The sequence below is a fragment of the Hippopotamus amphibius genome, chromosome 13 (genome assembly GCF_030028045.1).
Source record: "Hippopotamus amphibius kiboko isolate mHipAmp2 chromosome 13, mHipAmp2.hap2, whole genome shotgun sequence".
NCBI lineage: Eukaryota > Metazoa > Chordata > Mammalia > Artiodactyla > Hippopotamidae > Hippopotamus > Hippopotamus amphibius.
In genome coordinates this window covers 42,257,828-42,275,984 of record NC_080198.1, presented here as the reverse complement: position 1 = coordinate 42,275,984, position 18,157 = coordinate 42,257,828, and the positions used below count along the sequence as shown (strand labels likewise).

At 54.7% G+C, this 18,157-nt stretch overlaps 1 protein-coding gene across 7 annotated transcripts in view; it reads left to right on the top strand.

Moving 5' to 3' along the window:
• Nucleotides 1-18,157, top strand: part of SCN5A (sodium voltage-gated channel alpha subunit 5) — a 100,613-nt gene that overhangs the window by 2,554 nt on the left and 79,902 nt on the right. For 6 of the 7 annotated variants that reach the window (XM_057705808.1, XM_057705813.1, XM_057705811.1 and 3 more), the window contains exons 1-2: nucleotides 12,577-12,849; nucleotides 14,644-14,762. In XM_057705808.1, coding sequence (XP_057561791.1) covers nucleotides 12,577-12,849; nucleotides 14,644-14,762 — 392 coding nt within the window. Of the gene's footprint in view, nucleotides 1-12,523; nucleotides 12,850-14,643; nucleotides 14,763-18,157 lie in introns of those variants that run through there. The other variant, XM_057705807.1, reaches the window with a different exon arrangement.

Genomic DNA, 18,157 nt, shown 5'->3' with positions numbered 1-18,157 from the left:
GCCCACTGTCACACATCTACTAAGTCGTGGAACTTGAGTTTGAGCCCGGGTGTCAACATATCTGCTTTGCGCTGTACTACCTCTCCCGTGCAGACCATGGGAGCTGTCTAAAGTTTTTCAGCTGAAGGAGGGGAAGCACAGGTGATAGAACCTGTGGTGTTCCAAATGTCTTTCCTGTTAAGGGATGTGCCACTCTCCCACCCCCAACTTCAGTTGCTCCCTAAATGAAGTTCACTGCCACCATATCACACTGTGAGGAGCGGATGGGCAAGTGGAGTCTGGGTTGGCAAGCTTGATGCAGAACAGAGAAGGTGATGGATGTTTCAGGGTCCTCATCTGATCCTGTGGTGCTTCCAGGGAGATGCCAACATCCAGCAGTCAGTTGGAGGGAAGGGTCCAGGGTCCAGGAAGGAGACCTGGGTTGGTGGTAGAAACTTGGAATCGTCCACGAAGGCTGGTCATTGGCACCATGGCAGTGAATTAGATTGTCCACTGTCCATGCAGACCAGGGGTTCTCAACCCTGGTGATATGAGCATCACTTGGAAAAGCTTTGTAAACAAAACCAACCTATGCCCAGGCTCCCCCCGCCCCAGAAATTCTAATTCATTCGACCCTGGGATGAGGCCCAGGCATCAGTAGTTTTGAAAGCACCCAGGTGCTCCTCATATGGAGAAGAGCGTGGGAGAGAAGCGAGTGGAGTCCGGAGCCCTGAGGCACTCCAACAGTTGAGGCTGGAGAAGTCTGCAAAGGAGGCTGGGAAGGAGCCGTCAGAGAGGTGGGAGGACAGCCAGCAGTGGGAGGTGTCACAGAAAGCATGGAGAGTGCGCGTCCCGGGAGTCTCCTGTTTCTGCTGGGAGAGTTAAGAAGATACGTTCTGAGAAGTTCATGGATAGATGAAAAAGAATGCATGATTTAAAAATGAGTGTCCATTAGATTGAGTGACCGTGAGGGTGCTGTTGACCTTGGTAAGAGAATTTCTCTCTTGGCACCCACAAAATGTGGTGCCGTGTAGAGATGGATGGTTGATGAATGAAAATGAATTGATGAGAATGGAATCCACTTTGGAGTGGGTTGAGGAGTGAGCGGAAGGTGAGGACGTGGAGAGAGCATGTGTAGACAGCTCTTTCAAAGAGTTTGATGGTTTAAGAGGGAGGAGAGAGAGAGGGGGAGCTGGCGGGGGTGGGGTCGAGGGAGGGCTGTAGGGAGAGCCTGGGGTGGACACCATAGGCATGTGTGTCCACGCGGTGTGTCCGTGTGCGCAAGCTTATGGGGAAGATGCCTTTCCCTCACAGGCAGGGCCAGAGGTCTGTGAGTTGAAATTGTGCCCGTGGGGTCTCAGTTGCTCTGGTTTGTCCAGTGGGCTGGTCAGGAAGGCCTGGGGTGAAATGACTCTTCCTATGAAGCTCTGAGAGCGTGATTTTGATGGCAGGAACTGTGATTCCTGCTGGGGGCAGGGAGCAGGAAGGGGAGGGAGATTTGCTCTGAGAAGAGAAAGTGTTCCAGAAAGCCAGTGTCTGAGGATAAGATGAGGTTGTCTAGAGCAGGGTTCCAGGAGTAGAGGGGCTGGGCTAAAAATCCTGTGGCTAAATCCACAAAGGAGCCAGAGAAGAGAAGGTGAAGCCTGGGGGCAACCTGTGGAGAGAGACTGGATGACGCAGGGAGCAGTCACAGGGATGATGGGGCTTCGAAGTGAGCCTGGGATTGGATGCCCACTGCCCAGACTGACCTGCAGCGGAGGTCTGAGGCTGAGTTCAGCCTCAGGTGGTCGGAGAGAACCTGGATAGGACATCCAGCACCTAATCTCTGCCATGGAACATTCTAGAAGCTGTACAATTCAGGTACAGTAACTGCTCTCATGATGTTTACATACTGTTGGGAAAGACAGACTGGGTACCATGAAACAAATAGATACAGAAGATAATTTTAGATCATGACCAGTGCTATGAAGGAAATACAACAGGATGATATGATAGAGAGATGGGAGTGACTCTAGACTGGCTGGTCAGGGAAGGCCTCTTGACGGAGGAGACCGAACTGAGACCTGAATAACAAGAAAGAACCAATCTTGGGGAGGTCTGGGTTGAGAATGTCTTGTAAAGAGGGGACTGCCAGTGCAAAGGCCCGGGGGCAGGGCCAAGCTCCTGAGCAGGGTTGGCAACTGTGCTGGAGCAGAGGGACTGGGGTGGGGGTGGAAAGGTCCCTTGTTTCCATTCCACCCGCCCCCACCCCCCCAGCCTCAGTTGTCAGCCCCTTAAGACTGCCTTTCTCCTTATGTGTGGCCTATACCACTCACCTCGGGCTGGCAGTGGTTCCTGGGGATGACACTATATTTAGACACTTCTCCTCTCTGTGGGCCTGGAACATACTGTGTCTCTTTAAGATGATCAATATGGAATGGGTGCTATTTATAGAGGCCCCAAGTCAACTCCTGGGACCTGGGGCCCTCAAATGGCAGAGGAGATCCAGGACCAGACTCTTTGGGGGCAGCCACCGCAGCTGGCAGAGCCCTGGAACCACCTGATTCTTGGACTCTGAAACTCATGTCACCTCCCCCGGCATGCCTGCTTCACCCCATCCCTGCAGAGTCACCACAGCTGTGGGCTGGGAGCTTGGATGCCTATAGTCTACCCATCTCAACTCTGTTTCCTGGAGGGGTATCTGGTGTGCCCCCAGTCCGACAGAAAATTATGTTGTGATTGTTGAAACCAGAGTCTGATGGGACAGTTTGTCAATCTCTTGTTCATTCCTCCCTCTGTTTACTACCCTGGATGGGCAGAAAAGACCCTCAGGGCCTCCCAGGTTCATACCACAGGCTGGAGAGGGGTCTGCCCAGGAGTAAATGTGAGGTTGGAGTTGAAAACTTAACCTCCCCAGTGGGAGGTCAGTGTGGCCCAGAGCAGGCAGGAGAGGCTGCCTGGAGGAGGTGGGATTGGTGCCCAGCCATGGAAGATGCACAGCATTTGGAGAGGTGAAAGGGATCAGATCAAGCTTTCAGGCCCGTTTTTGGAAGAATGTTTATGCTCTGAAACTGGAGTTCTTTCACATTCTCTCCTCTTCAGTTCTTCTTCTGATTAAATCTCCCAGGGAGACAGTGGAAGGTCACGTCCCCACAGAGGTATTAGCTGAGTGGAAGGACGAAGCTGTTCTCATGGTGTCTGTGTGGGCCTGAGAAGATGCCTCATCCACGTGGAGATCCCACTGTCGTCATCTCCAAGGGCTTCCACTCCCCTCCTTACAGCCTGAGAGGCCAAGGGCTGGTCCTGGTCACCCTACAGGCTCAAGGTCACACAGGCATGCAGGTGGCACTGAGCCCAGAGCCGGTGTCTCCCTGGCCCCACCCAGGCCTTGCCCAGGCAGTCCCCATGCTTTCTGGGAATGGATCTTGAACTGTAGAAAGGCTCTTCCTGGCATCAGGAGGGTGGTAAACACCTTTCTGGCAAGTATTGATTCCTTGAAGGCCTGTGTTAAGGAAGGACCTGGCTCAAGAGGCAGTTCTCAGAGGGACAGCAGAGCGGGGAGAGTAATCTGGCTTGAAGTACCAACTCAGTTCTCAGGCTACATTAGCATCCCTCCATCCCAGCTGGCCTGGGAGGTGCTCAGGAGGATCTAAGATGAGGGGCAGAGGGGAGATCAGACCATGGGAGGGACCAGCCCAGCCCAATCAATACCTCCTGCATGGCCATCAAAGCCCCAGCCTCATCGACCTGGGCCCACAGCAGGAAGGTGGTCCAAAGAACCCCTCAGAGCCAAGGTGCCTGCCCTCTGCTGCCCAGTGCTGCTGCCTGCTTCTGGGCCTTTTCCTGGGAAGAATCCCAGCCCTGGGTCCATTCCTCGCTGGGCTCAGGGCCCCATCCAAGGGACACCCGAATGCTGTGGGGGTGCGGGGAGGCTGAACGACAGAGGCCTGCCCATCACGGCCAGACTTGTGCAGAAGAAGGCACAGGAGCTCAGCCGGCCATTTGCAGCGCTGACCCTGCCACCGTGCTAGGTCACAAGCAGCACTGACTGCCACTTAAATAAAGTGACAGCTAGTTGATAACAGAACTGGAAACGTAGGGAAAGCCCCCATTCACCTGCTGGGCCTGGGCGCTTATTGGATGTGTAATTGCTGAGCTTCCATTTCAAGAAATGTCTGAGGGAAGGAGAGAAAACAACTGCCTAAGGATCCCCTGGGGCTGACCATCCTCAAGAGACTGCTGGACTTCAGGTCCCTTCCAGCCCTCGTGTTTTATGATTGCAGTAAGAACTTGTCCCCAGATGGGCCACTTTGTGTTCCCAGTGTATAGCACAAGTAGCAAATAGCACTCACCAGCAAATAAAAAGTAAAACTCTCAAAAGCATCATGTTACACAAGATCAGCTGACGCACAAGAGCCCATACGGTATGATTCCATGTATAAGAAGTCCTAGAACGGGCAAAACTAATCTATGGTGATAGAAGTCAGAAAAATTGCCTGGAAAGGGACAGTAGGGGACCATCTTAATAGGGGTAGTAGTTACACAGGCATATACATTTATTAAAACTCATCCAACCGTATACCTAAAATCTGTGCATTTTCTTGTGTGTGTGTATTATACCTCAATTTAAAAGAGTATCAAAGCAGAAGGATTGCACATTTGGCTCTACTGTGTCACGGACACTTTTGTGGCACAGACTTTGTGGCTTTAGTGGATTGGCTTATCCCTCTGGGGGCTCAATGACCCCATAGCACAGGGCTCCCAGGTTTCTCTGGGGGCATTTCTATCTCCTTCAGTGCACGCAGTAGGTGCCCCATCCACGCCTAGGTTGCCGTGGCATCCGGGCACAGTTCCCTTGCAGAGCCTTTTTTCAGGCCGGCTGTTGAGGAAAGTGAGTTGGAAGGAACTGGGCTGCAGAGAGACTTGGGTGCTGATTGCTGTCTCGGAGGCACCTCTGTACCAGGAGGGTGTTTCCTGGGCCACAAGTGGGCACCCTTCTGGCCCGTTTGTACGTGTTGTGTGGGTGTAGCTGTTAGAGGGTCTGGGGCAGAAGTGCCCCAGGGTGACTGAGCCAGCTCTCCAACTTCTGGGCTCTGTGGTCTCCGAAGAGTAGATCATCCAGGTCTCCACCCAGGAGACCCAGGGCCAGAGCAGTGCTGCGCCTTGACTGACAGCTCAGAGCTGCTCCGCACGTTATAGATCCCTTAGTCATGGAGCAGTACAGGGGGTGCTGAGGAAGAATCGGGCTTGGGGGAAGGGGGCCCTGCATGACCTGGGGAGTTTGTGTTTCCCCTGGCCTGGCACCAAAACACCACTGGACACTCAGAGGAGATGATGAGATGAACTGCCACTTCCCAGCCCCCGGGGCCGGTCCTTAACATGGGGAAGGGGGGATGAAAAGGCAGGAAGGAGGCTTGGGCTGAATCCAGGGCTCAGGTCAAGAGCGCCCCTCCCTCCATACAGCTCTCCCCTCAGCTCCCAGTTCAGGGGCCTGGTCTCAGGGACCCCCTTTTCATCCCTGCCTGGGGAATCACTTGGGCAGAGCAAGCGGGTGAGGTTTTACAGTCAGCCGAATTAGCCTCGGCTTCAGCCTGAGTGTTGCGATAAATGAGATGCAAATGCATGTAAATGAGGGCATCCCCAGCTTCTGGGGTGGGCGTGTTCATCTCTGGGAGGGATAGGGATGATTCTGCAGGACTTCCCCAGATTGCTGGGGGCTGGGATGGCGACTAGAGAAGGAAAGCCCCTTCATGATGCCCCCTCTTCCCGGTGACCGGGCTCCAGACTGAACAGGGTTAATGCCTGTGCAGCCTCAAAGGAGTGGAGCCTGCAGGGAGCCGGTTAGCTGAGGCCCGCACACACAAGGACGTGCCAATGTGCCTTTGATCTGGGAGCAGGGACCTGAATGCACAGGCTACGAGCACCAGCTGGCACCCCCGCTGAGCCTTTGTCCAAGCTGTTACCCCAGGAGAGCCAGGACTGTGCACATAATTGCCTGGGCAGGAGGGATGCCCTGAAACACACTGTCGACCCCTCCCCTTCCCCCCTCCCCCCTCCCATCCCAACCTGTGGCTGGAGCCAGCACAGCCACCCACAGCCAAGGCCAGAAACCAGGGTGGCCACTTTCTGTTCTGCGGAGGACGCCTCGTCTTCCACCCATCCCCTGCCCTGCCAGCCTTCCTCCCCTCTGTTTTCTGCTCCCTCTCCTCCCCCGTCCCCAGGCTAGCCAGAGGCCCAGCCCCAAAGCTGGTGGAGTTCTGTAAGGGTTTAGGGCCCAGGGGCCAGAACTCTAAGGCAGCACCGTCCAACAGAGGTGTATTCAAGCTACAAATGCAAGTCACATATGCAATCTAAAATTTTCTAGTAGCTGCATTTTCAAAAGTAAAAAGAAACAGGTGAAATTCATTTTAATATATTTCATTTCACCCAGTACGTATCGCCAAAATATGATCTGTTTAAATTGTAATCGATATTTAAAAGTTAATAATGAAATGGTTGACATTCTTTATCGCGCTAAGCCTTCCAAACCGGGGTGGCTGTAACCGCAGCACATCTGGATGGGCACTAGCCACATGCCAGGTGCTCACTAGCCACGGGTGCAGAGGAGCTTCCCTGTGGGACTGGGCAGCTCTTACCCAGTCTGGAGAGCTGGAGAGAAAACTGCTGTCAGAGAAAATGCTGACTCCAGGCAAGGGCAGAAATTGGCCAGGTCTCCCTGGGAGCATCTGGCCACGCAGGCTGTATAGTGGGAGGCTCAGCCTCAGGGGAGGCGGATGGGCCGGCTCTTAGCTTTGGAGCGAGGATCACAGATATGCTCAGTCCAGGTGGGCAGGCCACGGATCGCCCTGACCCTTCCTCCGTGCTCTCCGGGCCCTCAGAGGTGGAAGGCAGTGTCGTGCGGTGGTTAGGCTCACAGGCTTGGCTTCAGACAGACTGAAGCATCAGATTTCCTTTCTGTAAAATAGGGATAATAATGTCCCCTCTTCCTAGGATTGTTAAAAGCATGAAATAAGTGCAGTCCTGCAGTCCCAGGCCATTAATGAGCAAGTGATGCTGCTGGGATGACCCAGCCCCGCTCGTGGTTGAGGACACTGAGGTCCAGAAGGGGGAGGGGAGTGGTACTCACGTTGTCCAAGGTCACAGTGTGGGTTAGTGGCTGGGCAATGGGAAGGTTAATCTGGCACTCATTCATTCGTGCATTCATTCCTTCATTCACCAGGCCTCTATAGGCACCTCTTTGGGGCCAGACTGTGCTTTGGGAGCTCAGGACACAGACAGAGGGAGATGTGGAAGCAACTTACCCTGTGATGAAGCCACTATGGGAATGCAGTGTGCCAGGAACGCAGAGGAGGAAAGGGCCAGCCAGGCGGGGAGGACTGGTGTGGGCAGTGAGAAGATTTTTCAGAGAAGGGTCTTCTGAGCTGGATTTCTTAGGAGAAAAAGAATAGCAACAGTAGCCACAATGATTATAGCAAATGACACTCACTGGACACTTTCTGTGTGCCGAGCATGTGCAAGTATTAATTACACTTATGCCTCAAAACAGCCCTGTGAAATAGGTACCATTATTAACCCCACTTTACCTGTGGGAAAACTGAGGTATAAAACCATCAAATAACTTGCCCAAGGACATACAAGTGGCCACGACCCAGGTTCACACAGGAAGTCTTGCTTCCAAGCCATAGCCCTAACCATGCCCCTATCCCACATAGGACTAGGAAGCCTTCCAGAGACAGAGTGCTGAACAGACCTGGACACGGGGCTGTGTTCGCTGGCGCATGGCATTTCCTTGTTGCGAATCTCAACAAGACCGAGTGGAAATTTCCTTACAAGCTACCATACTCTCTTTGCTGATGACTTTTCCCCCTTTCTCATCATCACACCTTTCCACCTGTGGGGAGGAAGCCCCTGCTTCAGGGCCACCGCACCCTCTCCCTGAGCCTTCAGGACTGAGGGGCAGCGGAAGGGCACAGGTGGAAATAGTGCCCAGGGTCATGGGTGCTCCAGCCTGAGGTCACCTGAATTGCAGGGTGGAAGGGTGGCGCCCAAAGCAGAGGAAGCCCACAGAGATTTTCTAGGAAGCCAGGGAACCACTTCCACAGAGCTCTTTGAATAAATTTACATGGCAAAGAATATTCTTTGCCTGTTGTGTTCCAGAGGCTCTGACTCCAAGGCGACCAGAGTGCCAGACGTGACTCAGGAACTGCCTTCAGGATCTGGGAGGGGAGTGGGCAGGAAGGGGCTGCAAGGAGGGGTTTGGCTGGAGTCTGGTTCCTCCTCACCCCAGGGATGGCCAGCTGGCCCGGTTTGTCAGGACTGAAGGGCATTTGGGGATGCAGGAATTTTAGTGCTAAAACCAGGGAAGTCCTGCATGTCCCTCCTCCACCCCAACACTACATGGCTGCACTGCAGGCTGCTGGGCTGTCTGTCCTGCGTCACGGCATCGTAACCACCATTGATGGGCACCAGCTGTGTGCCCTGGGCATTCAGGAAATCTTCTTTCAGGAAGAGACAAAAAGATGAGACAGTCTAGAGGGGTCCAGTTTCCGGTGTGAACCATCAATGTTCTCCCCCCACAGCCTCTCCGCCCTGATGTGAATTCCCGTACCTACAGGCCAGTGACTCAGAGGAGGGGGGACCCAGCTTTGCCCTAAGAAGAGGTTTCCAAGATGTTTGAGGAGACCACCTTACCAAGTGTCAGAGAGCAGCCGAGGCCAGGAAGGGATCCAGGGCTGGACGTGGGGTTCAGTCTCCTGGCCCAGAGGAGGGAGGTCAGTGTGGGCGCACAATCCGGGAGGAGGACCGTGGGATCAGACTGGTCCCAGCTGGGACTGGGAGGGCCATCCCGGGGCTGTGGCCTTGGGGATGGAGGCCTGATGTTAGGTGGGGTTGGGGGATTGTGGCCAATGTCCGAGGAAATGATGTCAGGAGGAGCCAGTTTGAAAAGGAGGGTTCATAGTTTGCTCCTCATAACTCTCAGGAGCCCGCAGAACTTAGGGAGAGAGGTACCTCGTAACAGAAGCTGATGAGCTTGAGACAGGATGGAGTAGGAGGTCCCAGGAGCTCAAAGTGACACTGAAAGGACAGGGGAAACTGGCCCAGGAGGAGGGATCATCTGGAAGAAGCTCTCCCAGCTGAGGGAGCAGGTGTAGGGCTGGTGCAGGTGGAGAAGCTGGTTCCGGTGGAGAGGCTGTCCTGGGTGAGGGTGAGAGGCATGGGGTGCCACGCATATCTAGAGGGGCATGATTTTTGTGTGATCTTTGAATCAGATCTGGTCCAGTCTTCCCCACGTGATGGAGCCATGCGAGGCAGAGGCTCCCTGCACTTCCGCAGCCAGAAGTGGGTCCTCCCTGCAAAGCTGGGGGCCTGCCCTCCTAAGCCTGAGGGGTATGGCTGGGCCAGAGCCTGGAGTGTCGTCAGATCTACCCCGACCTCCCCTTACGCTGGCATTCCCGGAAAGCTTGCAGCCAGGGATCAGCCAGTCTCAGCCTCAGCAGGGTGTGGGCCCTGAGCTGCTGAAGGAAGGGCAGGGCCAGAGCCAGGTGCAGGCAGCGGGAGAACAAGGGAGAAAATGGATCCCACCCGCCCACAGTGAGCCGCCTGTAGGGACCCAGAGACAAAGGATGCTCTTGGCAGGTTTACTTTGGAACCTGAAGCTAGCTGGCTGCTGGGGAACAGGGAACTTCATCTGGATTCTGGTTTCCGAGTCCCAGGGGTTCGGGTGCCCTGCTGGAGGCCAGCTGAGGCAAGACCCTTCCAAGGACCCAGGGCCCCATCATTGGGCCTCTGCTATTACTATGTTAAATAATAACATCTAATAAGTATTGTAATTTTAAAGTAGCCATGGCACTAATGATATTTGCGATACTTGCAGCCCCTGTAATGGGACAGGGAAATAGCTGCATTTCTATTGGTCGCAGGTACTGCTAACACTTCTGTTTTGCTGCCTACATTCGTAATGGAAGGAACTGTTAAATTTCAGGTAAAGGTTAATGAGAATGAGATGCAGTTCTACCCCCGCCCCCAATTTTTTACCTGTCACTCCAAGAGGTCTGTTAGGTGCCTCTGAACTGCAGAGACAAACAAAGCTAGTCTCCTGACTGTTAGCAGTCGGGAGAGTGGTTATCCAGTTGGTGACTGGAGGGGAACCCCAGTCAGAGGGACTGGAAATGATCTATTTCTTGACCTGGGTGCTAGTTACTGGGTGAGTTCAGTTTGTAGAAATTCATCCACCTGTGTGTATACTTAGGCTATAGGCACCAATCTGTATGAACAGTTGATTTCAATACAAATTTTAAAAACACCTTTATGAAAACAGATGTATATGCAGGTACAAGCCTGCATGCACATACACCCACACACAGCACACACATACCACACACACACACACACACACACATGCCAGTATGTACCGGTGAAGCCTCCGTAGGTCCATGGGCATCCACGTGTCTGCAGAACCCTTGCAGGCGTGTGGACCCATATGGATACAGTGAGACAGAGAACACTATTTTTAGGAAATAATTCTAAGCAAAAGAGGAGGCTTCCTGATTTACGGGACTAGTGATTTTGCTCACAGTGGAGAGGATTGCCCTGCAAGGAAGGGGCTGCTGTCATCCAGGCTGGCTTGTTTTTTGTTTTTTGTTTTTTTAAATAAAAAGAATAATGACTTTATTGTTTTTGAAAAAACAATGCAAGATCATCATAAATAATTCAAGAACTGAAGAAAAGCAAGAAGAAGAAAGTTTAAAATTACCTGAATTTCCACCAGCCAAGGGAAAAAAATCACCATTCACATTTGGTGACGAGTATTACAGACACCTCTCTTTGTTCACGCAGGGACAGGCTTTTATTAAATAGGGACCTGCTCCTTCATCTGCTGTTTTCAAGAAAGATGTTCCTTTAACTTGACTGGAGCGAAACAGAAGAACAAGAGGCTGAAGGATGGGTGGTTCTGACAGTGTCCGTCCTGGGACTTCTCTCCTCTGACTTCCCTTCACACATTCCGTGCTGCACCTCCCCCGGGGACCAGAGGTGCCCTTTTGAGACCTGGCTGTGTTGTGTTTGCTCAGTGTTTACCTGTCACCTGGCCAGGTGCCTACTTCACAGCACTTGGAGCCTAGGCCCTTGGCAGCCTGTGTGCAGGGGTCGGTGTGGCAGCCGCTCACTGGGGTCATTGGTGACATGTGTCCCAGGAGTCAGATCAAGGCAGAGCTGGTCTTTGATGGAAAGGGATTCTGTCCTGGCAGAGATCTCCAGCAGGTGCCCGGCCCTGCCGGGTTTGATGTGGTAATTAGCAACATGGCCTCCCCCTCCTGGTGGCAGTGGCGTCCCAGTCAGGAGCTGCCAACCACATCCTGTTTTGGTGGGGCAGTCGGGTGCACATTCTCTGGCCTCTGTGTCAGAGTCAGAGCCTGTTCACACCAGGTCCTGGATCATCTGAGGCCACTGGGGGCCACATTCTCCCGGTTTGGTGTCACATGTGGGTGCCGGCTGGACGTCCTAGTGGAGGCTTCTGCTGTCGCTTGGGATGGGCCCTCCTTTGTTCAGACTCAGGGGGAGGGTAGTGAGTGGAGGCGCAAGGAGTCTGGGATGCTCTGTCAGCGTTTCCCATCTCTGGAAGAATGCCTCACTCTGGGGACTTCTTTGAGATCCTCTCAGGGGGCTCTGCGGCAGCTGTGTGCACCAGGGTGCCAACATCTGGATGGCAGCTGCCAAGCTGTTACCCAGCAGTTTCCAAAAACCTGCAGGACTTGCCTGGGCCTCAGTCAGCAGATCCAGATACCCCATCAGTTGCCAGATGTTGGCACCTCCGTGCTCCAGGTGAAGTCTGAGCACCCTTCCCCACGCAGGTGCGTGGTGCCGTGGGGAGACCAGACAGGTCCCACCCTCTGGTCTCATCACTCTGGCCAAGGATCTGCCTGGAAAAGAAGCCCAGAATTTGGACGTTGGCCCAGGAGGTCTCTGATCTCCCTCCTAGGCTCCAAGAGTTTGCTGCAGAGGTGACAAGCTGAGAAGAAGGGCAGCACTGGGTACCTTCTAACGCCCTTGCCCCTTGCCTACGTATTCATCATTCATTCCATCATTCATTTGTTCAGGACAAACCCTGCCAAAGATCTGAAATACAAAGATATCAGGCCCCTCCCTGCCCCATGGCGCATCCCCATCGGCCCAGGGTGTGTCGGCACCAGTTGTGAGAAGCGTCTCAAAGTGGGCTTGGTTAAGGAACCAACAGGCGCGAGTGTGTCCTTTTGTATCAAGTGGGATAGAATGAAGGGCCCCAGTGACCCAGTCACGCGTGCCTACTTGCATTCAAACGTGCTCATTGGGATGGGAAAGGGAGGAGTGACCCTCCTGCGGGCCCCCATGTGTTCCCTGCAGCCTGGAGGGCTCTGGGTTTGCTGGGATTGGCATCCACCAGGTATACCTGTGGAGCGTGGGGTGGGGGGGAGCATCTTTGCAAAGATGCTGGTCCTTCCCTCCACCAGCCTAGCCACCCCGCCACAGATCTGGCCACCCCACCCCTTGGCCCTGGGCACAGCATCAGCCCCATGTCTGTGTCTTCCAGCTTCCCCACAGGCAGCGTGAGGACAGCCTGTGCCCCAGAAGCAGGATGAGAAGATGGCAAACTTCCTGTTACCTCGGGGCACCAGCAGCTTCCGCAGGTTCACCCGGGAGTCTCTGGCGGCCATCGAGAAGCGCATGGCGGAGAAGCAGGCCCGAGGCTCGGCCGCCTCGCAGGAGAGCCGAGACGGGCTGCCCGAAGAGGAGGCTCCCCGGCCCCAGCTGGACCTGCAGGCCTCCAAAAAGCTGCCGGATCTCTATGGCAAGCCACCCCGAGAGCTCATCGGGGAGCCCCTGGAGGACCTGGACCCCTTCTATAGCACCCAAAAGGTGACTGCTGCCCACCCCTGCCCCCTCCTCCCCGCAGCATCCCTGCCGACGTGGCGCACAGCGAGGGGGCCTCGCCTCCGCACAGGGCTCTGTTTGGGGTCAGCTTCCCTGGTCCTTGGGAGAGTGAGTCATTAGCGATCTATATTCTAATCACCTTAACTTTGGAGTTCCGGAATAAAAGGCCAGAATTATGCAGCCTGAGATTGTCTGGTGTTATGAAAGAGGGAGCAGGCAGACACACATGAAGTCTTGTCTCCTTGTGGAGGGTCTACTTCGGGACCCATCTGTGGTTAGATTTTCAGTCCTGGAGGACTCCTCCTGGCCCTGGTGTGTGTGCGAGTTGGAGTCGGGCCCTGAGTCCCGCTTGGGCCCCAGAACACAGCATGGGATCCCTCTCCCGCCCAGGGGCAGCATGCAGCCGCCACCCCCGCCCCAGAGAATTTGCTGGGCATTGGCCATGTTATGGGGGCTCAGGTTGGGGGTTAAGGTGGGGGCCTGGGGCCATGGTTGGGGTCAGAGTTAGATTAGACGTGGGGATGAGTCAGGGTGGGTGGGCCTACTAGGTCTTGGTTGGTCAGAGCTGGAAGTAAGAATTAGGGTCAGGGTGAAGGCCACAGCTAGGGAGGAGTCAAGGTTTGAGTGGTGCGTCAAGAGTGGCGATAGGGTTGGAATTAGCTGGGACAGGCAGGAGTCGTGGCAGGGGGACCCAAAGGAGGGTGGGCCAGGGCTGGGCTGGGCTTCGGGGGGCTGGTGGCAGTTGAGCCGGGGAGGAGTCAGGGACACGCTCTCTCCTATTCCTGTGAGCGGGGACACTTGAGTGGTGACCTCAGGCAGCATTCTGGTCTCTAACCTCCTGTCTCTCCTTGCTGGCCCTTGGCCACACTGCCTGCCGCCCCATGGGGTGATGCAGGCACCGTAACAGAACCTTCAGTCCGCATCTATCTGGTCAACTTGCGTCCCCAGCCCAGAGTAAATGGAACCTTATCTCACCAGCTTAGCCCCGGGGGAAACAGCCCCAGGCTGCGCCGCCTCAGCTGCACCTGCGGTAGCCTGGGCGGGGGGGATGGACTGCTGTCCTCAAGGGCGGCGGTGGGCTCAAATGCCCACTCGATGTGCTCGTGGCGCAGCCTGCAGCACCCATTGTCCACTCCCATGCCCCACGGTGCTGTGTAGATAGAATCTTCTGGAAGCGTGGGGAGTGGGTTTACCCTAGCTGCAGATGATCCCCCGAGGAAGACACTAGGTCGTGTCCTCTGGGGCCAGATGGGGCTGCCATGTGTCTGGACTCCAGGAGACAGGGTCCCCGGGAGAGCGTCTCTCTCCTGGGCTGGGTTCTGCACGGCCCCCTCCCCACTCTCACCCACTGGTCCTCCCTGCTGCCTCGGCTCCCTCATCAGGCCTGGTGGGGAAGCACAGAGGGGTCAGAAGGGAGAGGGGCAGGAGGGCGCATGAGCTGGGTCCCCGCCTCTGCTGTGAGAACAGCTCAGCTAGGATCATGAAAGGCCTCTTCTGGTTGGGACCATAATTTTGAAATGAAATGAAATCCACCCAACCTGACAATCCCTTAAACTTGATCTCATCCCACCCCAACCACGGGAGACCCAGTGAGGGTCCACTGGCCTGCCAAATGTGCTGGCTGCTCCTACCCCCACGCCTCCCTCAGGCCCTCTCTTCCTCTCACCCTACCCCTTCGCCAGAGTTCTAGGGCTCTGAGCCAATAGCTGTCCCCCAGAAGCCTCTCTCCATAAGAGCCTAGGGGCTGCCACCCGACCTAAAGCAGCTCTCCGTCCACAGACCTTCATCGTCCTGAACAAAGGCAAGACCATCTTCCGGTTCAGTGCCACCAATGCCTTGTACGTCCTCAGCCCCTTCCACCCCATCCGGAGAGCAGCCGTGAAGATCTTGGTTCATTCATATCCTTTGCAGTGCATCCCTGCTGTGTGGGCCCCACACGGGGCGGAGGTGGTGGGGGCGGACGGGGCGTGTAGGGCTGAGGGTGGTGCTGATACCCGGTCGGTCCTCAGGCAAGCACACAGTTGTCACCTGGGAGTGGGATGGACACCAGTCTCTCGGACTCCACCCCAGCCCTGCCGAATCTGCACCTGCATGTTAACAAGATCCCAGGGGATCGTGGCCACCCGAGCGTTTGGGAAATTTGGCTCTGATTCTTCAGGAGAGAAATGTCCTAGAAGCTAAGCTACTGGGGATCCCAGAAGAAATGAGGCTGGTCAGTGTCCCCTGGTTCTGCTCTTGGCTCCACATGCCCCCTCCCACTGCAGCGCCTGAGCCCTGCACCTCCCTGCCTACTGGCTGGGACCTCAAGCAGGTCCCCAGGGCTCAGCCAAGGAGAAACCGCTTCCCAATAAAGAGGCCTCTGGTTGATTCACACGTGGGCCTCTTTCGAGGGAGGCAACACTTGCTTTTTGATTAGGTGTTGACAAAATGTTTGCAGTTTCAGAGTATCTCAAAGAACTCTGGTTAGTGTTAAATTATATAAACCACAGCCTAAAAAAGCTGCAGGCTGCGGAGGAGAGCAATGGGAGAGTTGCAGTGTGAATAGGAATGGGTACTAGTCTTTGGGGCCCTAGGAGGGCCCCATTCGGGCCGAGCATGGGATGGGGAAATGGCTGTTCTCTGGGCTTCAGAAAAGGTGCCACATACAGGGAGCCTCTCAGGGAGGGCAGATGTCTGGTTGTGGGGTCAGAGGCGTCTGTGTTTCACCGTGAGGGCCTGGGCAGCTTTGCTTTAGCTGCATCTGGCTTGCCTGTTAATTGAATCAATGCTGCTGGGCTCAGCGGTGTGATTAGTTGTGGGGAGAGCTCCCCAAGGTCCGCCGTCGGTTCCCCCTCTGCACAGACCTTTTCTGAGGTCAAAGTGAAGCTCTCACCCATTAACCTCTGGGCAGGGCAGGAGGCTTCAGGAAAGCAGCTGCCCAGTGGGAGACGGAGTAACCAAGACAGATGCTGACTGCTCGGGGGCCTTTCCTGTCTAGGCAGGGTTGAGGATGCTCCTTCCTGGCTCCCCCGTCTGCCCACCTGTGCCCCAATGCCTGATCCCAAACCCAGGGGCCAGCCAGGGGCCCTCAGGGCCCCGTTTGCTTTCTGCATGCAGACACTCTCCACGTCTTCCAACTGGCTCCTACCTTTCTCTTGGGGATCCCGAGACGTGTATATCCAGGGAAGCCCCCTCCCCTCGCAGGCCATGCTGTGGCATCAGCAGGGTGGTCCCTAGGGTGGGCAGACACTGTGGGAAAGGACTATATTCAGGGAGTGGCCTGCTATTCACAGCTGCACCTTAATCTGTGAGGTAAGGGTGGTCCTGGATTTAATTTCAAGCCATTCTGCAACTGTTCCCAAGCTCCCTGTAGGTGCCACACACTTTGTCCGGCACCCTGGGGGTATCGAGCTGAAAAAGACCTTGTCCTTGCCCCCTTGGGAATTTTACAGTCCCCTCAGAGGGATTAGACAACCACGCGAGGAGTTGTCCTTCCCGCCGGCATGTGGGCATCGCCTGGTGAGAGCAGTGCAGCAGGAGGAAAGGCCAGCCTTCTTCTTGCTCTGAGCCTGTCTCTGGCCCCACTCCAAGGGCGTGGCCTCCGTGAAAGCACGCTCCGGCTCCCAGCTGGGGCTTCTCCTCCAGGTATCTAACCAACCCAGCTCTGTTTGGCAGCCACCGCAGCCCCTAGGGATGCAGCTGCAGCCCCAGGGTTCCTGCAAGGCTGGGCCGCAGGGCGGCTGAGGTCAGGGAGGCAGGTGGGCCAGGGAGATGGTAGGGGCAATGCGGTCCCCAGCCTGGCCAGAGGGTCCGCCGAGTGGTGGCACGGAGGCTGTGAGGGGCTGGTTCCGCCCGGCGGGACCAAGCCTGAGGGTTCTGCCCTTGTCTCTCAGGGCAGCTGCCCCAGGGAAGTGGCTCAGCACCTGCGAGGCCCCGTGTGGGGCCCTGAGCGGCACGGCCTGCGGATGGGCGCGCACGGCTGGCCTCCAATAGCGCCCTTAGCGGGCTCGGGGGGCTCTGAGGGAGAAGAGGGGCCTGGGTTGTAGGGTTTGGGAGCAGCCCCTCTGTGTCCTTGAGTCTTGCCATCAAAGTGTGGTTCACTGACCTGCAGCAGCAGCAGCACAAGGATCTTATAGAAATGGCTGAATCTCAGGCCCAGAATCCACGTTTTAGGAGGGTCTCCGTGATTTGTGTGTACACTGCTCTAAGGCAGTCGCTTCCAAGTGTGCGTCTGCCGGCGGCACCTGGGAAGTTTGTTGAAAATGCAGATTCCTGGCCCCTTCCAGACCAGAATCAGCAGTGTGAGGCCTAGAAATCCACAAGCTCTTCATGCATTTCCCTTTTTTTTTCAATCAAGATATAGTTTACCTACCATAAAATTTACCATTGGAAGTATACAATTCAGTGGACTTTAGTATATCCATAAGGTGGTGCAAGCCTCAGCATATCTAATTCCAGAACGTTTTTATCGCCCCCAAAAGAAGCCCCATGCCCGCTAGCCGTCACCGTGCGCTTGTAATGCACACAGATTTCAGGTTTTGAATTATGAACTTTCTCTCCACTTACATTTTTTTCTCATTGTGGTAGAAAACATGTAACATAGGGTTGACGATCTTAATCATTTTTAAGTGTCCAATAGAGCCATGTTAACTGTAGGCACATTGTTTTGTCGCAGAGCTCTAGAACTTTTTCATGTTGCAAAACTGAAACTGATTGTGGGTATATATTTCTATAGCTGTTCAAACATCCCAGTCCCCAACGTACAAAGTTCTGTGCCAGGCCCTTTGGAAAGGGCAGTAGGAGCAAAGACTGACTTTAAAGGGGGAAGGAATGCAGCCCCTGCCCTACAGAAAGAAATCCCGCTCACTTGGGACAATCCAGGCATTCCCAGTGAAATGCTGGCTGGCGAGTGTGCGATAACTCAGTTCAGCTTTGCTCTGGACTCCACGCTTGCAGGGTGTCCCTGGGAAGCTGCCTAAAAAGTAAATATGGGCATGTAGACTTTTTTCCAATGTATTTTTTTTTTTTTTTTTTTTCCAATGTATTTTTGTTATGATCCTGCAGAATGTGTTCCTGCCAGGATTAAATAAAAGAAACCAACAGAACTCCAAATTCCACTGCAGTCACATTCAGAGAGCCTGCTCGTTCACGGCAAGCAGCAGTTTGCCTTCCTGGGTGCCTAGGATCTGTTCACAAAATCCTCCCACATTCCCCTAGAAGACTCAAATAGGCAATCAAACCGTGTGTGTGTGTGTGTGTGTGTGTGTGTGTGTGTGTTCATTTAATAGCAAAAATATATGAAAATACCCCGATT